Below are 25,532 nucleotides of genomic sequence, written 5' to 3' on the forward strand. Positions count from 1 at the left end.
GCTGTCGCTGGCCCAGACCTTGGGCGGGGGCTTGGGCAGAGAGCAGGAAGTGGCAGGTGGGATTTTGGCATCTCTCTTGTGCCTGCTGGAACTGAAACCTCTCGCTCTTGGGGAGAGAAGGCCCTCCCTGTGCCTGGTGCTGGCGGCCAGTGTGTGGGGGGCTTTCCTTTCAGCGCCAGGGCCACCAGCGGGGTCACCAGATGGCTGAGTGAGCGGCGCTCACCACCGAGATGAGCATCGAGAGGGTTTCTCTTCCTTTCTCCTAGTGTCTTGCCGTCGTTGGGCCTCTTATAGCTCAGGTAGATAATCTGTGTAAAGCTGACCAGCCGATGCCACGCACACGTGCACACATGTGCACGCACACACAGACACACACACGCGCGCAGGGTCAGGGTAGAAACACTTGAGGCCACACTGGGACACTGACTGCACCCTTCCTTCCCCTCCTAGTGCAGGAGCTGTTCTTCGTGGTTCTAGTATGTCTCACATGCATTCTGAAATGGCTTTGACCACTTTTAAACTTGAGGTATGTGTAGCAGTTAGAGTCACCCTTCTCAACCTCTGTGAAGGATGCCCGGAGCTCACAGCTCTCCCGGGAGTCCCACTGTGGAGCCCTACCGGCGGCAGAGCGTCGAGTTGTGTTGGCTCCTGGCTTTTGTGTTTCTGTGATGATTCTGTGAGTCCAGGGCCGAGCGTCCTGCCCCTCGGCCCGTGTGCACCAGCCTCCATCTGTGCTGGTCCCTGGAGGGGTGTCCAGTGAGCCAGACACACCATTTTGAAGATTAAGTATTTGGAAGTAGCATCGAATCTGGCACTCTGTGGTTACAGCCTTGTTGCTGTGATTAGAACTTTCCCTTTGGGCCCTTTGCACTGTGTTTGCGAAGGTGGAGTGAGAAAATGAGAAGACACTCACTTCCACGATGGCATCAGCGGTTGGGTCTCTGTGCAGGAGGCCGCAGGGAGCCTCCGAGAAGGGCCAGGCTTTCTGGGGCTGACAGAGGCCCACGACCAGGACTCCCCTGCACAGGAGGGTCCAGGGCTCAGCCCTCTCAGGCGCTTGCCCCGCTGGTGTCTGCCGCACGGCTGATTTTTCTTCTCTTTTTAGATAAACAGTGGCTAGTGAGGGAAAGATGACAGGAGTTCTGACATCACCCCCTAGAAGAGCCCTGAAGTTCAGGCGGTCAGGGCTGGTGTACTCCGGATGCTCTGCAGTAAAAGGACAGGCTTGCAGAACACTTAAATTAACTATGCACTTCAGTGTTAGAGATGAGGAAGGAGGAGCCCCGACACTGCAGGAGCGCTCATATAGTTCGTGCCTCAGTGTGGGAGACTGAGCTCCTGAGTGGCTCAGGTTTTTATTGAGTTTTCTTGATTTATCTGTTTCTGACCTGTTTCTTAGGGGTTGGACATTTGGAATACTTACATGAAGTACTGTCACCAGCAGAATGCACTTTGAAGTAAGTCGTAGCATTCCTGTAACAGAGCCAAAACATTTGTGATGTCTAATTACGGAAGCAACGCACGGATGCGTTCTTGTTAAGACAGTGTCCCCCAGGTACGGGTAAAGTAGCCATTTCCGTGGCCTGGTTTCAATGCTAGTCCTCCTCCTCTGGGGAGACCGCGTTCTGTGCGTCTGCCGCTGGCCGGGTGCTCTCTGGTTGCCGGGGGCCCACTGGTAGCAGCTTTTACCCGTGGTCCGGTTGTGGTTCGGATTCGGTGCCCGTTGAGAAGAGACCAGCTGGCGGGTGGACGGGTTGCGCTGATGGCTGTTTCTCTTCAGCAGGCGGTTCCGGCAAAGGGGGAGACGAAGCAGGACCGCTGCCTGAGAGCTGAGCTGTTGAGAGAAGGTAAGGCTGTGTCTGGTTGTGTGGGGCTGGCCTGAGGTCCTGGTCCCTGCGCCCGGGAGCCAGTGGGTGCGGGGCAGCTTGTTGAGTTGGTCGCCGACCGCTGTGGGCTGTGGCCTGGTCGGTGCTGGGCGTGGTGGGCACAGAAGGTGATCTGCTGAGTGAGGGGAGCCCCCCTCAGGCATGAGCCATGACTCTGTTGGTGTGACGTCCTGTGCAGGTGAATCTGGGGGCTCTGGAAACAGCGGAGGTGCCAGGAGGCAGAGGGAGGCTGGCAGGCAAGGGGGTGTTTGCAGAGGGGAACTTTGCGGGGCCTGGCTACCCTGGGAGGAGCCCTGGTGGGAGACGCAGGGCTCTCCGTTTGTTAAGGCTTGGGGAACAGACAGGTGAACCCCGCTGTCTCACACGTGGGCCACCAGGGTGCTGACCAAGGTGCTGACCAGGCCACTGGGGAGTAGCATCTTGACCGGACACCATGCGACAGGAGGCCCCGGAGCGATGTGGGCACTGGACTCTGCTTGGCTGCATCTGCATGGGGTTGGGCATGCGTTCCTGGGACAGCTGGGGCGGACATGAGGGCTGAGCACATGAGACCGTGGGAGGAGCCCTGCCAGCGATGGGGCCGTGCTCCTCCTGGCGCGGCCGCTGCCCCGGGCACCGTGAGTCTCCCAGTGTTGGGTTCCTGGGAGCAGGGGGCTTGTGGGGTCAGGGACCTTGCTGCCCAGGGCTTGTCCAAACCCCACTCCCTTCCAGGTCAGACACCTGCTCTCTGAGGGGCTGGCTCAGGTCTGCCCTCTGTCCTGGGGGCGTCTTTCCCTGGCAGCCAGGCCTGTCCCTTGTGGACTGATGGCCGTGGCCCTGCCCTGCATCCTGTCTTCACCTTCACCCCGGGTTCTTCCCCAGCCCACCTGCTCTTGCTGCCACACCCCTAACTGGCCCCGGGGCGCTCGCCTCCCAGAGCTGCCTGTCCCTTTGTGCATGTTGGCAGAACCTTTGGAGACCTCGCCTAGTGTTCTCCTGGTGCTGTCCTCCCCCATGTTCCGTGAAACGTCCTCTTCATGGGCTCCCACCCTCTCTGGCTCCCCCTCCCCCTGGCTCCCCTCCTGGGGCCTTTCCTAAAGGAAGGTATGGGTGAATGCTGCCAGGTGCCAGTTCCTCCTCACACTTGGCCCCTGAGCCAAGGCCTTGATGTTCCTTCGGAGGAACCTCCAGGCTGATTCCTGCGGCAGCTGCCCGCTTGGACACCCCCAGCGGTGAGGAAGGCTCCTGACAGCCCTTGCTGGTTCCCGCCTTCCTCACTGCAGCTGCCCTGGGGGCGGGCAGCGCGGTCTCTTCGTGCTCTTGAGTCTCCCTAACGGCTGGTGGTGCTGAGCATTTTCTTCTTGTGCACCGGCCGTCTGTGTACCTTCCGTGGAGAGGTGTCTGTTCAGACCCTTTGCCCATTTTAAAAATTGGTTGTTGATTTTTACTGAGAGAGTGCCAGGTTCTTAAAAACATGCTGCCGACACAGGCTCCTTATCAGATGCGTGATTTGCAGAGATTCTCTCCAGCCTGTGGGTTGTCTTTTCCCTTTCTTGGTGGTGGCCTCTGAAGCTCAAAGTAAAGTCCAGGCTTCTCTCCGTTTTTCTCGTTGGTTGCTTGCGCTCTTGCGTGTAAGAGACCATTGCTTCACAGAAGGTCGCAAAGATGTGTGTGTGTGTTTGCGTCTGACGCTTGGGTCTTGGACACACTTCGTGGTGTGAGGTGGGGTCCGCTTGTCCCAGCGCCACTTGTTGAGAAGACTGTCCCATTGGACTGTCCTTGCGTCGGTCGGGAATCACGAGTCTGCAAACGCGAGGGTCATTTCTGTTCCCTGACGTCTTTCCTCTTGCTGGCGCCTGTGCCCTGTTGGTTTCTGTTGCTTTGTAGTAAGCTGCCGAATGGGGATGTGTCCGGCCTCCTTTTCAAGTTCGCCTCTTCTGGGTCCATATGAACTTCAGGGTCAGCTTGTCTGCGGCCAAGCCGGGCGGGATTTTGGTGTGGACTGTGTTGAGGTCACTTTGGAGGCACTGTGGTCTCAGCAACGCAGTGTCGTCCAACCCGTGGACGTGGGTGTCTTTCTGTTGATTCAGGTCTTTCATTTCTCTCAGTCATGTTTGTGGTTTTCAGTGCACAGGCCTTACACTGCTTTGTGTGTGTGTAAATGTATTCCTGAGTATTTTCAATGCTCTTTCAAATGCAATTTTACAAAGTGTCTTTTAAAATTTGCTCACTGATACATAGAATTGTATATAAAATACAATTTATTTTTGTTTATTGAACTCATATCTTGCAACCGTACTGAGCCTGTTTGTTACTTGTGGCTTTTCTGACTTCCTTTGGACTTTCTGTGTCTGATGTCACGTGGTCTGCAAAGAGACACTCTTTGTCTGAAGTCTTCTGCTGCTGGTGTGTGGTCACCCCACGCCCCCCCGGGGGCTGTGCGCTGTGTCTCCCCCATTGATTACATCTAGCCTGTCTGTGTCTTAAGACGCAGGTTTGAAGTGGTTTCTTGTGGGCAGGCGCGGTTTAACTAGGTCTGACTTTTGTGCCCGGTCGGGTGACGTCCGCCTTTGCACTGAGGTGTTTGGACCATGGATTTGTATTGTTCCTGTTGTATCCATTTTTTCGTTGCTCCCTTTTCCCTGTTGTTACATTCTTTTCGACTGAGTATGTTTTGTGACTCCTTATCATTGCCACTGTTGGCTTGTTAGCTGTCCCCTTTCTTTCTTTTCAGTGTTTGTTCTGAGGCTCGCAAATCCATCTTTAGTCAGAGTCTGCCTTTAAATGGTATTATGCCGCTCTGGGTATAACGTTTTATTTTAAAGATGGTCAGCTCCACTTCCCCTCTTGTCCTTAATGCTGTGGCTGCAGATCTTACTTCTGCAGATGTTATAATTCACACAGTCTGTTGTTACTGTGTTTGCTTTAATCATTCAGTTGTCTTTTAACAAAACTTAAGCAAGGATGTAAGCTCTTCTATATTTTCTTGGGTGTTTATCATTTCTGATACTCTTAGTTCCTTTTTGTAGGTGAGTTTCCATGTGGTGTCACTTCCCTCTCGCCTGAAGAATTTCATTGGGCATTCGGCTTGTCTTTCTGTTGGTCACCAGCTTTCTCAGCCGTCTGGCTGAGGTGCTGGCTGTGGAGCTCTCACGAGGCGGTTCGCAGACGGGGCCCCTTGTCTCTGGCTTGCTGGTGTTTCCCAGGAACCCACGCGTTCTTCTCTTCTCCTCTGTGTGGGGGTGCCTCCTCTGACTGCCGTGGGGTTTTGTCCCTGATTTTCAGCAGTTTGGTTATTGTTGTGGTTTGGTCCAGCTTCTGCTTTTCTTGACTAGAGTTCATTAAGCTTCACTGTTCCTTGATTTTACCGTTTTCACTAAATTTGGAAAATCTTTGGCAGAGAAACGTTTTTCAGCCATTACTTCTTCCAGGCTACATTTTTACTCCTTCTTGTCGTGGGCCCCGTGTGAGGTACTTCTGCCTGGGAGGCCCCACGGCTCGGCTCACTGGGCCGGGTCCTCGGCCTTCTAGCCTCTGGGCGCTGCTTGGCACAGGTGCCGAGGGTGTTCTGGGTGTTCCACCCCCTCTGCGGTGATGTCGTCTTGTGGTGGCTTCAGGACGTAGGCTCGCCGACCGCCATCTTCAGGAGCTCCACTGGGCACCAGGCCGTGTCTCTGTCTTGCCCTCCTCTCGCGGTCGGCGAGCCGCAGCCCTGCGGCAGCCGCGCTTCCACCCTCTGCGTCAGATCTGGGTGTTTGACTGACCACTTTTTCTCCTCATGGATTCTCCTGCTTCTCTTACGTGCCTCGTAATTTTGGGTTAGCTATTTTGAATTGTATTGTTGGTGGATTGACTATGATGTTGGATTTGGTTATTCCCCACCGCCCCCCCATTGTTGGATTTTTCCAGGGTGCTTGATTGACTTGCAGACAAGGACGGCCCTTCTTGGCCTGGCTGTAAGCCGTTTCAGCGCTGATGTGCCGTGACCGGCAGCTGGAGGCCACCTGGGGGGATCTGGCTTCTGTAGCAGGTGCAGTCGCACCTTCTTGCTGAGGTATTGGCCCCTTGGGGTCCCTCCTGAACGCCCGGCACTGGGACTTTCTCTCACCTGGTCGAGCTGCTGTTGCCCACCCATGTACGAGTCAGGATCGAGTTTTCTGACTCATGAGGAACCTGCGCTTCTCCGTTTATTTAATCTTCCTTGAACCGTGCTTGGCTGCGTCTGCTGCTCTTTGGTGTCCAGGCCTTGCCCTCTGGATTGTTTCCTGTCTCCTTGTGCTGCTGTACTTGGTGTTTAACATTTACTTTAGAACTGTTTATTGCTAGTATATGGATGTACAGTTTGTCTTCTGTAACTGAACTTTACTTTGGGATAATTGTAGATTCACACACAGTTATGAGACCCAAAACAGAGAGACCCCACGTCCCCTTTACGGTTTCCCCAGTGGTGGCATCTTGAGAACCGTTGCACAGGGTCACGACCAGGGTGTCGGCATTGAGACCGTCTGCCAGCCTCACTCGGGTTTCCCCGCTTCTGCTTGCACTCCCTGTTTCTCGGTGCGTTTTTATCACGTGCGTGGGTCTGTGCGTCCTCCACCGCCGCCGGTCTGCAGAGCGCGTCTGTGTTGCAAGCATCCTGCCTGCTGCTCTTCTGTGCCCACCGCCCCTCCCGTCCTGCCCTCGGTGTGGCCCTGGCGCCAGCGGCCTGTGCTCTGGGTCTGTGTGAGCAGGAGCATGCGGAGCGCTGCCTTGTGGGGTTGACTGTTTCCACTTGGAGCAATTCCCTGGGACTCTTCCCGGGTGCTGCTTCACCTTGAGCAGAGTCTGGGCGGCTGGGCCGCGGTCTGATAAGCACTTACTTGCTGAAGGGCGTCTGTTGCAGCCGTGGGACACCTGTGTCATGTCTGTCGGGCGCGACTTCATTTCTCTGGAAGAAATGCCACGAGTGCGTTTGCTTTCGCATGGTGGATGCGTGGCTTTGTGAGAAGTTGCCACAACTGCCCAAACAAACGCACAGCTTAGCATTCGCAGCATTCCCAGCGTCAGGGTACGAGGTCTTCAGCCTCTCCACGTGTTGCAGGCTCATCTCCTTAATCACAGCCATCCCAGAGGGCGTGAAGAGGCATCTCCGTGTGGCTTAGATTTGCCATTTTTGATTTTGATGAACTGTAGTTTGTCAGTTTTCCTTTTGGGGACTGTGCTTTTGGTGTTAAGGATGAGACTCTCTGCTGAGCCCTAGACCAAGAGGAGAGTTTCGTAGTCTGCATTTTATATTCCTGTTCCTTTTCCATCTTGAGTTAATGTTTATGTGAGGTGTGAGGCTTAGATCCAGGTTTGTTCTTCTGACCAGTCTTTCTGAACTCAGTCATTGGTTCGGCAGATTACCTGTAGGTCACTTCCGGTTTTCTGCTCGCAGGGCCCTGTTGGCTGCGAAGGCTCAGCAGAGCACCTGTAGGTCACTTCCGGTTTTCTGCTCGCAGGGCCCTGTTGGCTGCGAAGGCTCGGCAGAGCACCTGTAGGTCACTTCCGGTTTTCTGCTCGCAGGGCCCTGTTGGCTGCGAAGGCACGTTGCTGCTACTTTCTGACCGACGGCCCTCTCTGCCTGATGGCAGCGGCCAGGGCCTCCAGAGTCCTGCTGGGTTTCCCTCATGAGAGGAGATGGCTGTATTTCAGACCGCTGTCTGGGGAAAAGGGCTTTGCCAGCTGATTCGGAACCCCTGAAAATCAATTCCACACATGGGGGCCTCGCCAGAATCTCTGCCAGCTCATCTGACCGTCCAGGACGGAGTTGGTCGAATTACCCGGGAGTCTGCCTTCCCATCAGCTGTCTGCGCCTGACGCACATGGGTTGTGCTCAGACCCCGTGGTGGTGCCGTCTGTGGCCTCCGCTGTGTCAGCAGAGACCCACCAGACCTGTCTCCTCCGTGGAAGCCAATTTCCTTGCCCCCACTGTTCTTCTTCACCACTTGCTTTGCCTTTGTGGAGGTTTATTTCTTCCTGCATGTTTTAGGATTAGGCTATGGAGTTCCTCAGTACGCCGATAGGGGTTCTGATAAGGCTGTCACTGAACTTACAGGTTTAATTTGAGGCAACTCGCATCTTTTTATTTTTATCAACCCATTCAAGGTCATGAAATGCTTTTATTAAACTTTTTTTTTCCCTCCACAGAGGCCTTGAATGATCTTGGTTAAAGTTTAATATCCTTTATAGCTTTCCTGCTTTTGTGAATACTATCTCATTTTTTCTCTCACATTTTCTAAAAAGTTAAGGCTGGTGTAGAAAAATGCCCTGGGTTCTGTGCCTCGACTTCTGACTCAGCGGTCCTGCTGCGCTGATGTTTGAATCGCTGACAGATTCCAGGTGGCTGGAGGGCCTGCCCCCGCACCCCTGTTCTCTCCAGTCACCCGGGACTCCCGCTTGTGTTAACCCTTGTGGTGTTTGTGGCTGTCCTCATGTTATTTCTGATCTTACGTGGAATTCACGTCGTATTTCTGAATCAGTGTATGTTTGCTGCAGGGTGTGACATGCAGCCTTTTCCAAGTTAAGAGACTTTCTGCCTCTTCGGATTTGCTAAGGATTTTCAAAAAATTAATAGCTATTTGTTTGTTCAGGAAGTTTTTACTGCACTGCTGTTTCTGTGCTCAGGGTGTAGTGGTGCACACAGACAGAGCCCTGCAGACCCCACCGTCCAGGGGTCAGAGCAGTGAAGACGGGCGGAGTCGTGGCAGGTGATAACCCTGGAAACCTGGAGAGGGGTGGTGAGAGGAGCAGTCTGGAGTGTGACCAGAGCCCCCTCCGCCCCCGCGCCAGAAGTGCGGGTCTTCTGCTGTAGTCTGCAGCGAGGCCCCGAGTACCGTCCTGCTGCTGACGCCAAGGCGCATCCCACTCTTGGGGGTCTTGGAGGGGCGGGGCCTCCCAGAGCCAGGGCTTCGTACCAGGCTGAGAGCTCCACCCGTTTTCTTCACGTCTGTCTTGTGAAGCTGCTTCCAAGGCCTCGTTTCTCATCTCTGAATCCTCCCCACTTCTGTTTTCCAGCCGTGAATTTGTTCCTGGAGCTTATGTACATCTGTGTAATGTGTTTTGCAGTCTTTTAAAAATTAGTTCACCGGAGAAGTGGGTGGAGGCAGGAATGCGGCCTGAGCTCAGGGTGGACCACCCTCGGGATGGGGTCCCCCCTCAACTCACTCACTGTCGGGATGACATCCAGGACGTCTCTTTATGTTTAGGCTGTCTGAGCCTAGATGTTTGTCGGTGAAATGAAATGGTTTTTCTTTAGGCAGTGTTCCTGGGCACCGGTGTTGGTGGGGCTCGGGGGAACCGCTAACGTGTCTCCTCTGTCCACAGAGACTCCTATGGCGGCGGACGAGGGCTCAGCTGAGAAGCAGGGTGGGGAGGCCCACGCGGCTGCGGACGGCGAGGCCAATGGGTCCTGTGACAAGAGCGATGCCAACAGTCACCCAAACGCAGTGAAGCTCACTCAGGAAGGCACGAAAGTCGGCCCCCAGGAAGGTGCCAGCCCGGCGGCTCGAATCGCGGAAAATGGGATTTCAGACAGAGACCCTGAGCTGGGGAAGCCCAACCACGTTCGCACCGACGGCTTTGCTCAGACCTCCAGCGTTGGCAGCAACGGCTACTTCCTTGGCAAGGCCTCCCTGTCGGAGCAGTCGCTGCGGGGCGCCAGCACCTTGGCCTCCTCCCTTCCCGGGCACGCGGCGAAGACCCTTCCCGGCGGGGCCAGCAAAGGGAGGACTCCCAGCGCCTTTTGTCAGCCGCCAGCCGCGGCGCCGGCTCCGCTCGGGGAGGGGAGCAAGGAGGCGGAGGACAGGGGGGCTCCGGCCCCAGGCGCCGACGTCAAGGTGCACCGGGCACGGAAGACCATGCCGAAGTCCAGTCTGGGCCTGGTAATGCGCCGCCCGGGGTGGGGCCGCGCTCGGTCGGTCTGGCTGTCTGTCTGTCTGTCCTCCCTTTCGTTCTGCTGTAAGGACAGGGGACTTCTGTGCGCTGATCGGAGGCCTTGAGTGCTGCTCTCAAAGGGGCCCCTCGCCCGCCCCCCGCCGCCCTGCTCTGCTGAGGCCTCGGCGCCTGTCCTCCCGCTGGCCCCAGGGCAGGCATGGCTCCCCTACTTCTGGGCTTTGCAATCAGATGCCCGAGGTCAGAGGTCGGAGGGCACGTCCCCTCCGCTCTCCTGGAGGACATGGACGTTCTGTCTCCCCAGACACTCCTGCCTGATTTCCAGCCTCCCAGCCTGTTCTTTAGCATTCAGTCTTGCTGCCCATTCCGTATATTGATAGTTTTATTTTTGACAGTTATTTTTTTCGTATCTAATGCTTTTGGTTAGTTTTTTTAATTAAAAAAATCTGTGTGCTTAGGTAAGTTTTTGTTTTGCCCTCCAGAAGACATTACTGACAGCCCTCCTGTGTCTCTGTTAAACCTATTTCCTCAAGTGGGAGTTCTGCTGGACTCGGCGCTGCTTGTCCATGGTGGTTTTCCCCCCAGATGACTTCCCCCCGGCTTATGCGCATTTTTATTTCTGTGATTTTGTATTGCCTGGCTGTAGCGCCGTGGAGCTGGAATGCTGGCCGCTGCCCACACACCTGGGGCCCCACAGCCTGCTCACCTGGGGCCCCCCCGTCCCACTGTGCGGCTTGGCCCCTCAGCCTGGCCTGCCCTGGCCTGCCCACCACCTTTTGCAGTGTTCTGTACGTGCCGGACATCAAAACTTGTTAATAGTGGTGAATTCACAGGAAGCCACACAGGCAGTACAGAGAGACCCCACATGCCCTCCACCCGCTGTCCCTCTCAGGTAACCTTGTACATACCGAGGGCACAGTGTGGGCTTACGTGCCCTCCAGCTCCACAGGGCTCCCCTCAGCAGTCTCCCCACCCACCCTGACCCTGTCCTCAGCTCCACCTACTCTGGGTCCTGAAGAGTTCCTCCAGCTTTTATAAAGGTCTTCGGTTTTACGGGAACTTTAAAGCATGATCCATCGTGAGTTTTTCTATTAGATAGGAGACTTAGGGTGAAATTCATTGTTTTCTTGCGAGTTTTTGGCCCACCACTATCAAAATGCACATTAAAAAATTTGCATTATTTATCTCCTTGAAATTATACTTCTATTCCATCCCCACTTCAGAATTTTATTCTAATATACTTTTATTTTTGAGGATTTTTTTTATTGTTACCCTGTCACAGTCCTCTAGGGGGAAAAAAACAATTTGAAATTTAATTTCAGGAAATTTCTCTGACCCTGAGGTTCGTTTAAGGGTTGATTTGTTCCGGATTGAGTTATTGTAATTATTAGTAGCACGCAGTTGATTGCAACATGTCATTTTGTTGGAAGTTATTGAACATTCTCAGGTGGTCAGTTGCAGGGAAAGAGAACAGAAGGACTTTGAGGCTTTGGAACCTTCCTGCTTCGCACCCTGGAACTTCAACTGCTCCTGGGACCCTGTGGGAGGAGGGAGGAATCCACGACGTGGAGACCCGGTGCCCTCCCGGCTCCCAGCCCTGGGTTCCTGCCCCGGTCTCGCCTGCCCTCAGGCTTCCTGCTCCCAGGCCCAGTTCAGTCTTGTTTGGTTTTCTTAGGAAACCATGTTTTATTGAAAATTGTGTTTCGAAAACAGTCATTCCTATGATTGAATGAGTGTTGCATGCTTGTGATAACAAACCCATTTTCCTTTGAGAGCTTAAACTTGCAGGTGTTCTCACAGCCTTGTGGTCTCACACCCCTGGGCAGTGCAGAGGCACTGCCCCTGCATGCCCAGCGTCAGGCCCACCAGAAGGCGCCAGCACAGGGCTAGACTCATCTGCTGTTCGGGCCAAGACGGTGGAAACTCCTGGAAGGAAACCTTTGTTTCTGCATTGGACTGCCCGTGCTGTAGACCCGTCTCCCCAGCTGAATTGTGCTCACACCCTCCCTGGCTCCTTGCTCAAGGAAAAAAAGATGTGCTCCTGCCCTGAGCGCGCAGTCTGGTGGGGGAAGTGCTCTTCATGCAGTGGTTGTGCAGACCTGGGCCAGCCGCAGCTCGAATTAAGTGTCTGCAAGGAGGTGCAGCTGGGCTGTGAGAACTCGCACTCAGTGGACTGGGTGCGCTTGTGCACCGGGTGCTGAGCACCCAGCAGGCCTGACGGCAGCCGGGGTGAGGCGGGGAGCTGGTGGGCGAGGGGAGGCCAGCAAGGGCCAGACCCTGTTGACCACAGGCATCTTGGTCGCAGGCAGTGATGTGGACACCCTGCTCTGCAGCCTGCACTGTGGCGGTCCTCTTCTGCATGGGGGCATGCCCGGGGCTGTGTGGGGTTCCCCAGGTGAAGCCAACACCGGCTTCTCTTGCCTCGGCAGGAGTCTGCTCTGTCTCTTTTGTCTTTTTGCTTTGCCAGGTGACAGAGCCCTAACAAAATCTGAAGTCTTCCCTCAAGTTCAGCAGTTCTTAATTTTTTTTTTTTTTTAGATTTTCAAAAATAACACTTTAAATCAAAGAATGGGTTTTGTGCCATGAGGGAGAATTAGCCTCAGGTCCTCAGACTCAAGTTTTGCCCCCATTTCTGTGCCCTTCTGACTCGCGTCCTGCGTTTGTCTGTGAGAGCTTGGCGAGGTTGGTGGCCACTTGGTGTGCAGGGTAGTTGCTGGGGGACATGAAGAAGCAACACATTGGGTTCCCTTGTTCAGGCAGTGATCTTGCTAAGAGACAGGCCTGATGAATTGCAGAACTAACTGGTTACAGGGCAGGTTAACTGTGGAGTCACGGAGGAGCCTGCAGTTAGAGCTGTGCTTGGAGGAGGGGAGAGGGCTTTGATGCAGGTGGAGGAGCTGTGTCCAGGGCCCCGGGCAGGAGGAGCCCAGGTGAGGGGTTTCTGGCGGGCAGAGTGTGGGTCACCGGGAGAAGACCACAGACGGCTCGGCCGTGTCAGCCCCTAGGCAGTCCTATTGGCAGGAGGAGCTGTCTCCCCGAGGGTGACTCCAGGAGATGGGGATGCCTTTTAAGAAAATTGTATTAAAATACACATAACGTAAAATTTAGCATCTTAACCATTTTTCAGTGTCTGGTTCTCTGGTGTTAATTCAGTTTACATTGTTGTGCAGCCATCACCACCATCATCTCCAGGACTTTCTCATCATCCCAAACTGAAACTCAGTCCCCACTGAAGACTAACCCCACCTCCCCTCCCCAGCTCCCGGCCCTGCCTCTGCTTCCCGTCTCTGCATTGACTGCTCTCATTCCCTCACACGAGTGGAATCACATAAGATTTGTCTTTTTGTATCTGGCTTATTTCACTCAGCACCATGTCCTCGAGACACATCCCTATTGTAGCTGGTCTCAGAATTTCCTTCCTATTAAAGGCTGAAAAATATTGCATTGCATACACACACACGTATATACATGGATACACATGTGTATACACACGTACACATACATGTATACGCACAAACATGCACACATAGTGCACAAACATGCGCACAGTACACACGGTTACATAGATACATGTATACACAAAGACATGCACATGTATATGCACACACATACACGTACACATGTGCACACAACACACACGTATACACATGCACACATGTACACACAAACATGCACACTACACACATATGCATGTGTATACATACACACATGTCTACACACATGCACGTCACACACGTTGGTTTACCCCTTCCTCCGTCGACGGGCACCTGGGTGGCTTCCACCACTTGCCTTTTGTGAGCGATGCTGCCATGAACACAGTTGTACAAACAGCTCTTCACGTCCCCGCTTTGGATTCTTCGGAGTATGTGCCTAGAAGTGGTGGAACTGCCAAATCATGATAATTCTGTTCACTTTCTGAGGAACCAGCATGCTGTTTTCCACGGCATCTGCCCCGTTTCACGTCCCCACCAGCAGTGCGCAGAGGTTCCAGTGTGTCCGCGTCCTTGCCGACACTTGTTTCCTGTTTGTGTGGGAGTAGCCGTCCCCGGGAGTGCAAGGTGTCCCTGTGTGGTGGGGACGTGCGTCTTCCTGAGGACGGTGGTGCTGGCAGCTTTGCACGTGCTTTGGGCCATTTGGGTGTCTGCCTCGGGGAAACGCCTGCTCGGATGCCCTGCCCATTGTGGATCAGGTTGTCGGGTTTTTTGTTGAGCTCCGGCTATTGATTCCTTAGCAGACACGTGGTTTACAAAGACTTTATCCCATTTTGTGGGCTGCCTTTTTACTCTGTTGATTGTGTCCTTTGATGCACAGAAGTCAAAATTTTTTCAGTTGAAGTATAATTGACTCAGTATTATATTAGTTTCAGGTATACAGCACAGTGATTTGGTGTTTTTATACGTTACAAGCTGGTCACCATGATGAGTCCTCATGCAGGTTATTGCAACATTGTTGACTTGTGTTTCCCATGCTGTGCGTTACACCCCTGTGACTGACTGACTGACTGTGTAACTGGAGGTCTGTGCCTCTGAATGCCCGTCATCTGTTTAGTCTGGCCTCCCTCCCATTTATTTTCTGTATCTGTCAGTCTGTTTTGATTTTTTTTTTAACATTCTACTTATAAGTGCAATCATGGTATTTTTTTTCTCTGATTTATTTCACTTAGTGTAGTACCTCTGGGTCCATCCACGTTGTCACAGATGGCAAGGTTCCATTCCTTTTCATGGCTATGTAGTATTCCACTGTGTTTATGGACCACATCTTTATCCATTCATTTATAGATGGGCACTCAGTTTGCTTGGCTGTCATAAATAACGCTGCAGTGTATGTATCTTTTCGAATTACTGTTGTAGTTTTCTTTAGGTAAATACCCAGGGGTGAAATTGCTGGATCATACAGTAATTCTGTTTTTAATTTTTTGAGGAACCTCCCCAGTGGCTGCACCAAACTATATTCCCACCAACAGTGTAGGAGGGTTCCCTTTTCTCCACATCCTCTCCAGCATTTGTTGTTTGTGATCCTTTTAATAATAGCCATTCTGACAGGTGTGAGGTAGTATCTCATTGTGGGTTTGATTTGCAAGGAATTTTTAATTTTGATAAATCTACTTCATCTTTTTCTTTCGTTGCCTGTGCTTTTGGTGTAATATCCAAGAATTCATTGCCAAATGCAGTGTCATGAAACTCCCCACCTATGTTTTCTTCTAGGAGCTTCATAATTCCTGGTCTCTGATCCGCACCATGCTCATTTCTGCCAGTGGTGTGAGGTCAGGGTCCAGCTCCGCCCTATCGCAGGTGGCTGTCAGTTTTCCCAGCACCGTGTGTTACAAAGGTGTCTGTTTCCTCCCTGTTTAGTGCATCTGTGCGTGCAAAGCTTGGTTGCATTGAATTGGGTTTGAGGTCCAGCTGTCTCCAGGCTGTCAGTGAACTTAGGGAAGCAAATGGAGGGAGGGTTAGTGTTGTCAGGAGTGAAGGCCAGGCCCTCGGGCGGTGGCAGGGGTTTGACATCGAATTGCAGGCAGCCATGGCCCTGGGAGCGCGGGCGAAAGCTACTTCGGAGGTGGGTACACTGAGCAGGAGGCGGTCTCAGAAGCTATGTGGTTACTGCGGAGGGAGGGAAAGCAAAAAGCAAAAAGCGAAAAGCGTGTGGAGCTGTTGCAGGGTGTGGTCCTGACCACCTGGAGACGCCTGCTGAGGGCTTGGCGCTCCCTTTCTGCGTATTTTTAAACTTAGCTACATTTCATCACCTACATCCACGGCTGGTGGGCTTTTTGTACCGGACCAGGTAGGAGATGCTTCAGGTTCAGTGAGCCACACAGTCACCGCCGCCGCCTCCCTGTCCAAACGCAACCCCCGCGGGCTGCGTCACCACGCTTCTGGCCTGGGCCTTCCCCCGCAGCCCATCCTCCGGGAGGCTCTGGGGAGAGGGACTGGGTGCTGAGGCACGCAGCTTTGGTGCCTCCTGCCTGGGCGTCACGGTCAGTGTTCCTTGTCTGTGTTTTGAAGCATGCGGCTGCCAAGGATCCCAGGGACAGTCGAGATGCCCGAGACCCCGAGGAGCTGAGAGAGGAGACGGGCAGAAACGCCCCTGAGTTTGGTCGGCAGCAGCTTTTACCCCCCTTCCTGCCCCTTCACCAGTCACTACCTCAGAACCAGTGCTACGTGGCCACCACGAAGTCACAGACAGGTAAGGGTCCGACACTGTTGCTCAGGGTGGGGGTGTCCTGGGCCCCTAGCTCACCAGGCTGAGTCGTGCGACTGTTGGTGCCTGTGCCCCGGACGGCAGCCGCACCCTCCCGGACCTGGCCCCACAGCCTCAGGCCTTCTCTGCTGGTTTTCAGCTCAGATGGAGGCTGTTCTCAGTCCTCAGGTCTTAACTGCCACGGGCTGGTTGTGTAGAGGCCTGGGCTGGAGAAGCCTCCCAGGTGGTCCATCCAGCGCTGCCGGGGGTTGGGGCTGGGCTCCCTCTGTCCCAGCCCTTCCCGGGGGTGCTGCTCCTGTGGTCAGTTGGGGGAGGATGAACTGATTCCCCGCTTGGCCTTCTGCGGGAGGTGGGGGCTGTGTGAGCGACCCCACAGGGAGGACGCTGGGCTGGGCATGCCTACAGAACCCACTTCCACCAGGCCCTCCCGCGTGCCGGGCAAGGACCCACGGGCGCGAGGGGGTCAGCCTGTGCGGGGCATGCTGGGGGATGTGCACTGAGAGGCTGGACCGGGGAGGGTTTTGGTAATGGGTCCATGTCTTCTTCAGGATGTCCAAAATGCTTATTTGTAAGTAATTTCCGATTTCCCTAACAGTTGCAGAAATTCTGCAGGGGATCCCTCTGGGCCTCCCCCGTTTTTCCACATGCACAGTTGTGTGTCCTCCCAGCCAGGGTATCGAGCTTTTCTTCTGAAACACGAGTGTCACCTGCAGACACTGGGCCCTTGGACCTCTCAGTACTCCAGTGTTCCCTGAAGTAACAGGGTCGTGGGATCCTCTGAGGTGACCACGGTGTGGCTGTCGGAGTTGGGGTTCTGGGCTTCGCGCCTCCCTCAGCGTTTGCCTGCAGCTCTTTCGATGTCCCTCATGGCTCAGGGAGGCACTTCTGGTCCAGCCTCCTGTGTCCTTGGTGTCTCGTTGGCCTCTGTTAGTCTGGAGTGTCTGTATGCTGGTTTGCTGCTGTTTTCCTGGGCCAGGCTTAGGGCGGGGACCATCCCCGGGGGTGGGGGGGTGTCCTCAGCCTTCCTGGGGCGGGGCCGGGGCCGCTGCCTGCAGCCCCTGTTTGTCACCATGTGTCTCGGGAGGCAGGACTTGAGGGCCTCACTTCCTGCTTCTCTCGTCCCACTGGGTGGCTCTGGCGCCTTAGGATGCCCACCCAGTCTGATGACTGACCCCGGTGGGTCTCCGGCTGTGTCGTCCCCTCTTTGCTTGTCTGGTAGCAAGCCCGCACCCCTCCAGCCCCGCACCCGCTGTTCATTTCTCTGTTGCTCCTGGAGCCTCACGTGAGTCTCTGGGCCCCAGGCCGTCACGATCAGGTCATCCCAGCTTCGCTTCGGGCTGGTTCCTCTGACGGGACCACGTGGTCTCGCAGGGACTTTCATGCTCCGCCGGGGTCCTGGCCCTGCTTGCCCTTCCTCATCCAGGGAGCCCTCATGCTGTTTACGGAGCACAGCAGTCGGAGGACAAGACCGGCGTGTCCCCCTGCGCCCCAGCTTTTAGGCCATTTTGACACAGTGTTGTTTGTTTCAAAGAATTCAAGCTGGACGGAGCTGTAGGCCTCTGTGGAATCAGTGGTATCCAAAGTCGGTATTTCTCTTAGAATGTTAAGATTGTTCCTATTTTAGCTTTATTCATTCCTCGTTTTTCAACACAAGTTTTGGAAACAGTGGTCGGTGTGTTCACAGCCCCGCCCCTGGCTCTGCCTTCTTTGCTCACTCGCAGGCTGGGGTCAGGCTCCCTGGCTCAGGGCCGGTGTGGCCCCTCCTTGCACCTGGTCACCAGACGCAGGGTCTGCCTGGAGTTCGCAGAGCTCCCTCCCCACCCCGTGGGAGCACCCACAGGCCTTCGGCAACCGTCCTCCGTGTCCTGCCCCTGCCACCCCCCGTCCCCTGGCATCCTCTGCGGACAGCCCACTCGGCCGTTTCTCCCAGCATCCTTTCTCTGCATTTCGTGGAACCGAAACGTAGGGTATTTCTGTCAGCCCTTTAGTGGAGTCCTTCCATGTTAAAAGCAATGGTCTTCAGATGTTTTTAACCCTGGAACTTGTTTTAAACATAAAATATTGCAGAGACCCTCATTCTGTAAAAGCAGCCAGCCTGGAACTGCTTTGCCTAGGATGGTGTCAGGGCCACAAGCCCCCAGATCCCCACTGGGTCTCACTGCTGCTTGTCCAGAAGCCCTGCTCTCAGACCCCTGGACACTCTTTCCTCCGCTCCTCTCCCTTCCCTGCCCCCTGCGCCCGGACAGTTGGCTGGGCCGCATCTCAGTGTGCGGTACTGAGTGAGGAGGAAGGGTCTAGGTGACGATGGTGTGAAGTCACTCTTTGGTGGCCGTGTGTCGGTGGACATGTCTAGAGACGTAAGTCCTGGAGGGCGAGCTCAGCCCACCCAGTGCCTGGAGGAGGCCCTTCCGTCTCAGCTGCTGGGGGAGCCCTGCTCCGAGGTGGGCTGGGTGTCCCGGGCCCTGCTTCTGAGTCGGTCCTGAGTGTCCCAGTGTGGCTCTGCCTGCTGGCAAGGGAGGGGTTCTCATATGCCCCCCTGCCATGCAGTGTCTCCTCGTGAGTAGAACAAGTCACCTGTGGTGTGTGTTCAGCTTTCCCTGTGCGGTTTGTGATGTGTAAGAAGTGCCTGTCACTGTTGTGGGCACTGATGATTTGGTGATCGATTTGTAAACTGCCACCTGCCTTTAAAAAACATTTGAGTGGCATTTCTCTTCCTTTCTTGTCCCCTTTTGACTTTTTTTTTTTTTTTTAGCTTGCTTGCCTTTTGTTTTAGCAGCTGCAGTATCTCGGAAGAAAAAACGAAGAATGGGAACCTATAGCCTGGTTCCTAAGAAAAAGACCAAAGTGTTAAAACAGAGGACGGTGATTGAGATGTTTAAGAGCATAACTCATTCCACTGCGGGCGCCAAGGTAAGGGGGCGGGGACGCTGCGCTCCTGCACGCCTGCTGGACACGCGTGCTCCTGTCGAGTCATCCCCAGCCGAAAGGGCACCGTGTGAGGCTGTGGGGTGACCTCGACCTCCCTCCACGGAACCCTGGCTCTAGAGCGCCTCTGGTCTGGGGCAGCCCCACCTGCACGGCCCCCGATGGACGTTTGCAGGTGTCCGATGCCGGGGTCCTGCTGATGGGCGCCCCCGCCATGTTCCAGGGCGAGAAGGACCTGGGCGATGGCGCCCTCCACGTGAACGGGGAGAGCCTGGAGATGGACTCAGAGGAGGACGACTCGGAGGAGCTAGATGAGGATGAGGAGCCAGGCGCCCCGCCGGCCGTGTTCCCCGTGGAGGACGGCAGGACCTCTCAGGACAGCGTGCTGGAGCCTGACCGCCCCCAGAAGGTAGGCCTGGGGGTTCCTCAGGAACCATGGGCCCGACCCTGAGCCGTCTGAGTGCTTCGGGCCTCAGTGAAGCCCCCATTCTCATCTGACTGGGGTTCTTGTGTTTTGTTTCTCTTGCTATTTGTATTAGTTGGTTTTCATGAGAACGATGTCTTCTTCCCGTGCGGCATTCATGGGAGCGGGCGACGAGCTTCCCAGGGCTAGGTGGCAGGAGCTGCGCGTTGGTGGCCCGCTGGGCAGGATGGCTGTTGCCGGCCAGGGGCTTGCGTGCGCCGGCAGGTCCGGGGTCCGGTGCGTCCTTGTGCGGGCACTTCAGCTGGGTCCCCTCGGGGGCAGCGAGGCAGGTGGCCCCCGCAGGCTGGGCCGACTGCTGGGGTGGGGAGCAGTTGTGGCTAAGAACCAGGCCGGCGCGGAGCCGTGGCTTCACTGTTCTGCGCGTCAGACTGAGAAAGCTTTCGACCGCCGCTGCATGAGGGGGACAGCGCGTCTGATGAGTTACCCCAGACCTGAAGGCCGGCAGAGAGGCTCCGGGGCCTTTGCTGATTGGCGTCTGTGCTTTGCATCAGCCCGTGCTCTGGCGCAGCCCTCGAGGTGTGTCAGGGGTTTTCTTTCAGGTTCGGAGTTTGTGGGACGTCTTTTCTTGGTGTTGCTTAAATTTGAATTCATTTTCAGCCAGTTTTGCCAGGTCTACTTTTTTAGCAGGTTTTGGGGCAAAATTTTAAATGCTTCCTGCAGCTCTTAAGGAAATTATTCAAAAATAAGTTGGTGAAGGTGGGGAGGGTGTAGCTCAAGTGCTAGAGCACGTGCTTAGCACTCACGAGGTCCTGGGTTCAGTCCCCAGTGTGTTCTCTGGAATAAATAAATAACCCCCTGACTGCCCTCCCCCAGAACAACAACAGGAAACTGGGTGGAAATGCCAACATTAGAGATTCAAGGGGAATTTAAAGATGCCTTGCTGTGAAATACTGTGTATTATTTTCCATTCGTGTGGGGAGGCGTGAGGAAGGATGTCTCCTACTCCCGCGGAGGCTGTGGAGCCGGCCTGTCCTTCCTGCCTCCTGCGGCTTCCCCGCCGGGCCCCTCCCGAGCCCCGCTCCCGTTGGCCGCTGGTTGAGAGGGACTGTCTTTGTCGCTCTGCCTTCAGATCTGCGCTTCAGTGTGTGAGCTGGAGTTCTCAGGGGGCTGGGCCACTTCTCACGCCTTCGCGTCTGTCAGTGCGTGTTGCTCTGGCGCCCGTTCTCCTGCCGGCTTGTGCACCTGGTGCCGCGATCTGGGCAGCTTCGTGTGGGCACAGTGCGCTGCGGCCCCTCTGCAGGTGGGCGTTTGCCTTCCAGCCGCGCCTGTGACGTCGGAGCTCACGGTCGCTGGCCTGGCTCCACATGCCTCCCGGGCCCTGGTTCTGACTCCGCAAGGACCTTGCTCCTGGCGGTTTTGGATGAACGTGTACGCAGATTCTTCACCAGTCTCGTTCTTCCTGTGCAGACGTGTGACGTGTAGACTGTGGGGTGGGCGCGTTCAGAGAGGGCGAGTTTTATGGCACGTAAAGTGTTTCTCAGCAAAGCTTTTTTTTTTTTTTTAACCACATCTCTTACAATAATTTTTTTTTGATGAAGGTCCTGGGATTGAACCGAGGACCTCGTGCGTGCTATGCATGTGCTCTACCACTGAGTTCTCCAGCCTCCCCGTGCCCGTGTCAGTGAAGCTTTTTAAAGACAACGTGAGGTCAGGGTTCCATGGCCTCCCTCAGCCACGCGGTCAGCCACGCGTGTCCAGCACTGTTTGCTGGCTGGTGTTTCTCTCCCTGCTGATTTGAAACGCCATCTTTAGCATACACCGTCTGGCATTTGAACTTGAGTCTGTTTCTGGATTCTCTGTTTTGACGGAAGGCCTTACCTTCCAGAAAGAGTCTAGACGCTGAATAGGTCTAGATGTTGATACGATGCGTGACAAGCCAGCGCGAGGGCTGGGAAACAGGTCAGAGCAGGACCAGAGAGAAAGTGCGGGAAGCTCGGCAGCCGGCAGGGCCGGGCCTAACAGCCCTGGGGCTGCACTTCCTGAACTGCGGACTGAGCTCCGCCAGACAGGCCAGTGTGTGTGGCTGCGGCTGCGGTCGGGAGGGGTCTCGCAGGTCCGCGGTGGGCTGAGGGAGGGGGCGTCTTACGAGCTTGGGCTCAGGGCCAGGCGAGGTTGCTCACGTGCCAGGTGGTGGGAGGAAGCCCAGCCATCACCGCCCCCCTGGCCCGTCTCGTCTGGGCATTGTGGGGTCAGGCAGGACCATCCCTGTCTCTGAGGGTGGCTTCTCTAACCAGTATCAGGTTTGCAGGACTCATTCATGCCCACTGTTAGGTAATGGGTTCTGAAAGTGGTCTGGGGGTCCCCAAGCCCCTTCCGGGGTCGCTGAGGTCTAGCGGTGAGGCTGATGCCAGGGCGCTGGTCCCCGCGTTAGGCTGTGGGCTGGGTGGTCCTTGGGCGGAGGGTCACGGCCACAGGCGTGCGGGCGCCTGACCCCCCTCAGTGGCAGCCCTCGGCAGCTCTTGGGGTTTCTGGGCATGGGAGGGAGTCGGCGTGGGGCCCGTGCCTCCTGTCACGCTGGCCTGGGCGCACCCACCCCCGGGCCGGCACGGGGCCGGGACTGCCGGTCGGGTGCAGTGGTCTTACACCCTGCCCTCGTCTGCGTTTCCCTGGTTTCCAGGAAGGTTGGGGGTACTTTTTCACGTGTTTACTTGCCACTTGGATGCCTTCTTTTGTGAAGTGGCCATTTAAGACTCACCCAGTTAGCTGAATGGTTGTTTGTCCTTTAAAAAGTCGCCTCACGGGAGGGGAGCCCCCGTGGCCTGTGCTGCAGTGAGGGCCCCTTCTCCCCAACGGGCTGGTGTCCTGGTCCCAGCTCGGGGGACATGCAGGCGTGCTGGGCCTGCGGGTCCTGCGGGTCGGGTCCCCGCCTCCAGCTGTGCCAGCCGCTGCCCTTCTGTGCCCAGACCCCTCACAGCTCCGGGTGTGCTGCTGTCGTGGCCCTTGTGAGGTGGCCCAGCCCCTTCCTCTGCGGCCGCTCTGCAGGACTTTCACAGGCGGTGGGTCTGCCTGTTTTCATTGGTATTTCGTTGCGTAGTCTTTTTAGAATAAGACACTACTCGACAAACTTTAAAGGTAGCATTTAAATAGAGCTGACTAAAGATAGTGGAGTCCTACGAAGAAGGTTGTGTTCAGTGGTGCAAGTTCAAAGCATTGCCAGCCAGTACTGCACAGGGCAGGGTTGTTGCCCGCTCCCCACAGCGCCCCGGCTTGGTCACTGTTGCTGTGATTCTGCAGAATGAGACCCGGAAGGGAGCTTTCATGCTGAAAAGGACGAGGGAGAGCAGTTTGCTGAGAGTGCAGCCACCCGTCTAAAGAGGGCAGGACCAGCAGAGCAGCTGCAGTAGCTCCTGAGCCGAGCTCCTGGGCCACCACGGCACAGCCTCCCGGTGTCTGTGTGGTGGCAAGGCTGGTTCGGAAGTGCAGTGACACGGTGTCAGGAGTGTCCACAGATGCGGGGGTGAGGGGAGGGTTCCTCACTGGAGCACGTGTGGAGGACGGGACGGCAGTGGCTGCTTCTCCCCCGGCCTGCCCTGAGACAGGGGTCTTTCAAGATAAGGACTCTGAGAAATAGCCACGCATCATACCTAAAAACTAGCTGTAATTCCTTAATATCACCAGAGTACTTAGTGGTAAATTTAGCAACCAATGTCTGTAACCTGTAAGGAAAGTTTGTAGCCCTTTGCTGGAAGAGGTGGAGCAGATCGCGAGTTCGTGGCGTGAACCCCGTCAGTTGCGTGAGGAAGACCTGCTGTGCTGTCTTCCCTGTGTCGTCCGTGGTTCAGAACAGTTCTCGTCAGTTCTGACGGGACTTCTGTGGAACCAGCGACGTGGGAAGTGCCCGCCGTGGGGCGGGGGCGGACTGCAGCTCGACCGCGGCCCAGCGATCAGGCAGGGCTGGGGCAGGCGGTGGCTGCCGAGCAGGGGGGACAGGGAGCCCAGCAAACCTGCCTGCCCGTGAAGACGGCCTGTAGTGAGAGCTGGGCTTCCAGCTGGCGGCCGCGCCGCCCTGGGCTTGCCAGCGAGGGTCACTGGGGGCCGACGGGTCTCTTGGGGAGAAGTGGGCGTTGACCCTTGGGTCAAGCTCACACCCCGTTCTGGAATTAGATGGGGTGACGGCTGTGCGGCTCTGAATGTACTCAGGACCGGTGAACTGGTACTTTGAGAGGGTGAATCTAAGGGCGGGTGAACGATAAAATCGTAAAGCTGATACTTAAAAAAATTCCAGATGTAAAGGGTCAACACAGGCTGTAGGACTGTGGAAAAAGTGTTGGGAATCATGTTTCTCATCTCAGGCGAAGGCCTTGCAGTGCAAGACTCACCCAGAAGCCAAGAGGGGAGAGATGAGGGTTTGACTTGCCGAATAAAATCTCTGAAGTGTTTTCATAGAGAGAAATGCCAGCAGCGAGGCTCACAGGACCTAATAGGAAACTGTTTCCAACATATTTAACAGACATGGATTACTGTCCCGTGTGTAGCTTCTACAGTGAATAAGAGAGCAAGGAGCTGGAAATACGCTTAATGGGAGAGACAGGGGCGGTGGCGCGGGAGCCGCGCAGCTCCTGTGTCCCTGTGGGAGACCCCAGACGTGTGACTGCCCGGGGGGCTGGCATTGCCTCTGTGCGCAGCGCTTCCGGCAGCTTCCTGGACGTCCACAGCCAGCGTCCGGCACAGCTGGAGCATGCCTGCTGATTTGTCCCGGAGGGTTGTGGCTTGTCTGGAACGTAACCTTAATGTGAAACTGCAAGGTGCCCGTGGACCATGCGAGGGTGAAGCTACGCAATGAGGATCCGGGCCCAAGGGTGTCGGGGGCACCGGGTACCCACAATGCTAGTGCCTTGAGACGGAGTCACCCACAGCACGGAGGAAGGCCCCTCTGCTGTTCCATTAGGGAAGGAACGTCCCGGAAGTGTCTGCTCTGCCGTCCAGCTGGAAACGCTCCGGGCTCTGGGCCGCGTGCGCGTGGCAGGGCTGGAAGGGCACTAGGTTCCTGGGGCCGGGCTGCCCTCCGGCGGGTGGGGCGGCTTTGCTCTTTGTGTCAGTTGTGGCCTCTGAGAGCCTCCTTGCCGTGTGCGCTCTGGTACCTTTTGTTGAATTCTGCCACAGGTTAGAGGCATCCGTGCACTAGCCCTCAGCAGACGCTGGACGTCCTTGCGCCCCCCAGACCAGGGGTGCAGACCAGGGACGGGTGGGGCCGGGCACCTCACGGGAAGACAGCATATCTGGCTGCGTCACCGGCCACTGAGGGTCTCTGAGTTTTTGTTTTCTCCTTGGCGCGTGGTGTGGCTGGGCAGACGGACGGGGAATCGGAAGAGGAGCAGGAGTCGGCCGGCACCGGGGAGGAGGAGGAGGACGGAGACGAGTCGGACCTGGTAAGCCCCGCTTGCGTGGCTGGGTGCTGGGCCTGTGTGGGTGACTGGGGAGCTGCGCAGCTGTGCAGCCCCTGCTTGGCTCCGTCCACGGTGGGTCCAGGGCCGTGGCCGAGCAGAGGGCCGGGGGAGGGGCCGGCGTGGGCGGCAGGGGCGCATGACCGATGTGACAGGTGAGGCATCTGAGGTAGAGCTAAGGGGCCTCTAGGGCGGATGACGCTGGGAGGTGGGGGACGGGCTAAGACAGTCCTTGTTGCTGGTGGGCAGCCCTGTGGTGACCCCACGGAGGCTGGGGTCAGAGGGTGGGGCTGTGGGAGTAGCTGATGGGGGAACTCGGAAGTGGGGATGGGGATCAGCTGAGGACGGAGCCTGGGGACACCCCACGGGCCAGCGCGAAGCAGGGAGGGTGGGGCGGCTGTGAGACAGGGAAGGAAGCTCGGAGAGTTCAGGGTCACGGGAGCTGAGGACCACTCTGAAGAGGGGAAGTGGCAGGGCTGGCAGCTTGTTGTGTGGGTGGACGAGAGGCAGGCGATAAGCGGTCGTTTCCTGGGACAGTGGATGGAAGTGGCGGCGAGCTTTGGGTGCAGTGTGTGCAGTTCTTCCCAGAGTTTTGCTGTGAAGGGGAGTGCGGGGGCACGCGGTGGGGCGTCGCCAAGGCTGCTGCCCCGCCACCTCCCGTGGGTGAGTGCGGTGCCCAGTGCGGGGGCTCGGGCACCGTGGTGGTTGTCGGAAAGCCCGGCGAGCTGCTCCCGGGTGTCTTTTCAGCTCGTGAGCCCATTCTTT

At 56.0% G+C, this 25,532-nt stretch overlaps 1 protein-coding gene across 19 annotated transcripts in view; it reads left to right on the forward strand.

Moving 5' to 3' along the window:
- Window positions 1-25,532, forward strand: part of EHMT1 (euchromatic histone lysine methyltransferase 1) — a 126,258-nt gene that overhangs the window by 42,424 nt on the left and 58,302 nt on the right. For 6 of the 19 annotated variants that reach the window (XR_012072385.1, XM_072960617.1, XM_072960627.1 and 3 more), the window contains 6 exons: window positions 1,781-1,847; window positions 9,210-9,766; window positions 15,779-15,959; window positions 18,727-18,884; window positions 19,123-19,308; window positions 24,675-24,752. Coding sequence is in view for 18 of the 19 variants with exons in the window: in XM_072960617.1 (XP_072816718.1) it covers window positions 1,781-1,847; window positions 9,210-9,766; window positions 15,779-15,959; window positions 18,727-18,884; window positions 19,123-19,308; window positions 24,675-24,752 (1,227 nt within the window). In the remaining variant the exon portion in view is untranslated. Of the gene's footprint in view, window positions 1-1,399; window positions 1,458-1,762; window positions 1,848-9,209; window positions 9,767-15,778; window positions 15,960-18,726; window positions 18,885-19,122; window positions 19,309-24,674; window positions 24,753-25,532 lie in introns of those variants that run through there. The other 13 variants (XM_072960622.1, XM_072960623.1, XM_072960621.1 and 10 more) reach the window with 8 other exon arrangements.

The sequence above is a fragment of the Vicugna pacos genome, chromosome 4 (assembly GCF_048564905.1).
Source record: "Vicugna pacos chromosome 4, VicPac4, whole genome shotgun sequence".
Classification (NCBI taxonomy): Eukaryota; Metazoa; Chordata; class Mammalia; order Artiodactyla; family Camelidae; genus Vicugna; species Vicugna pacos.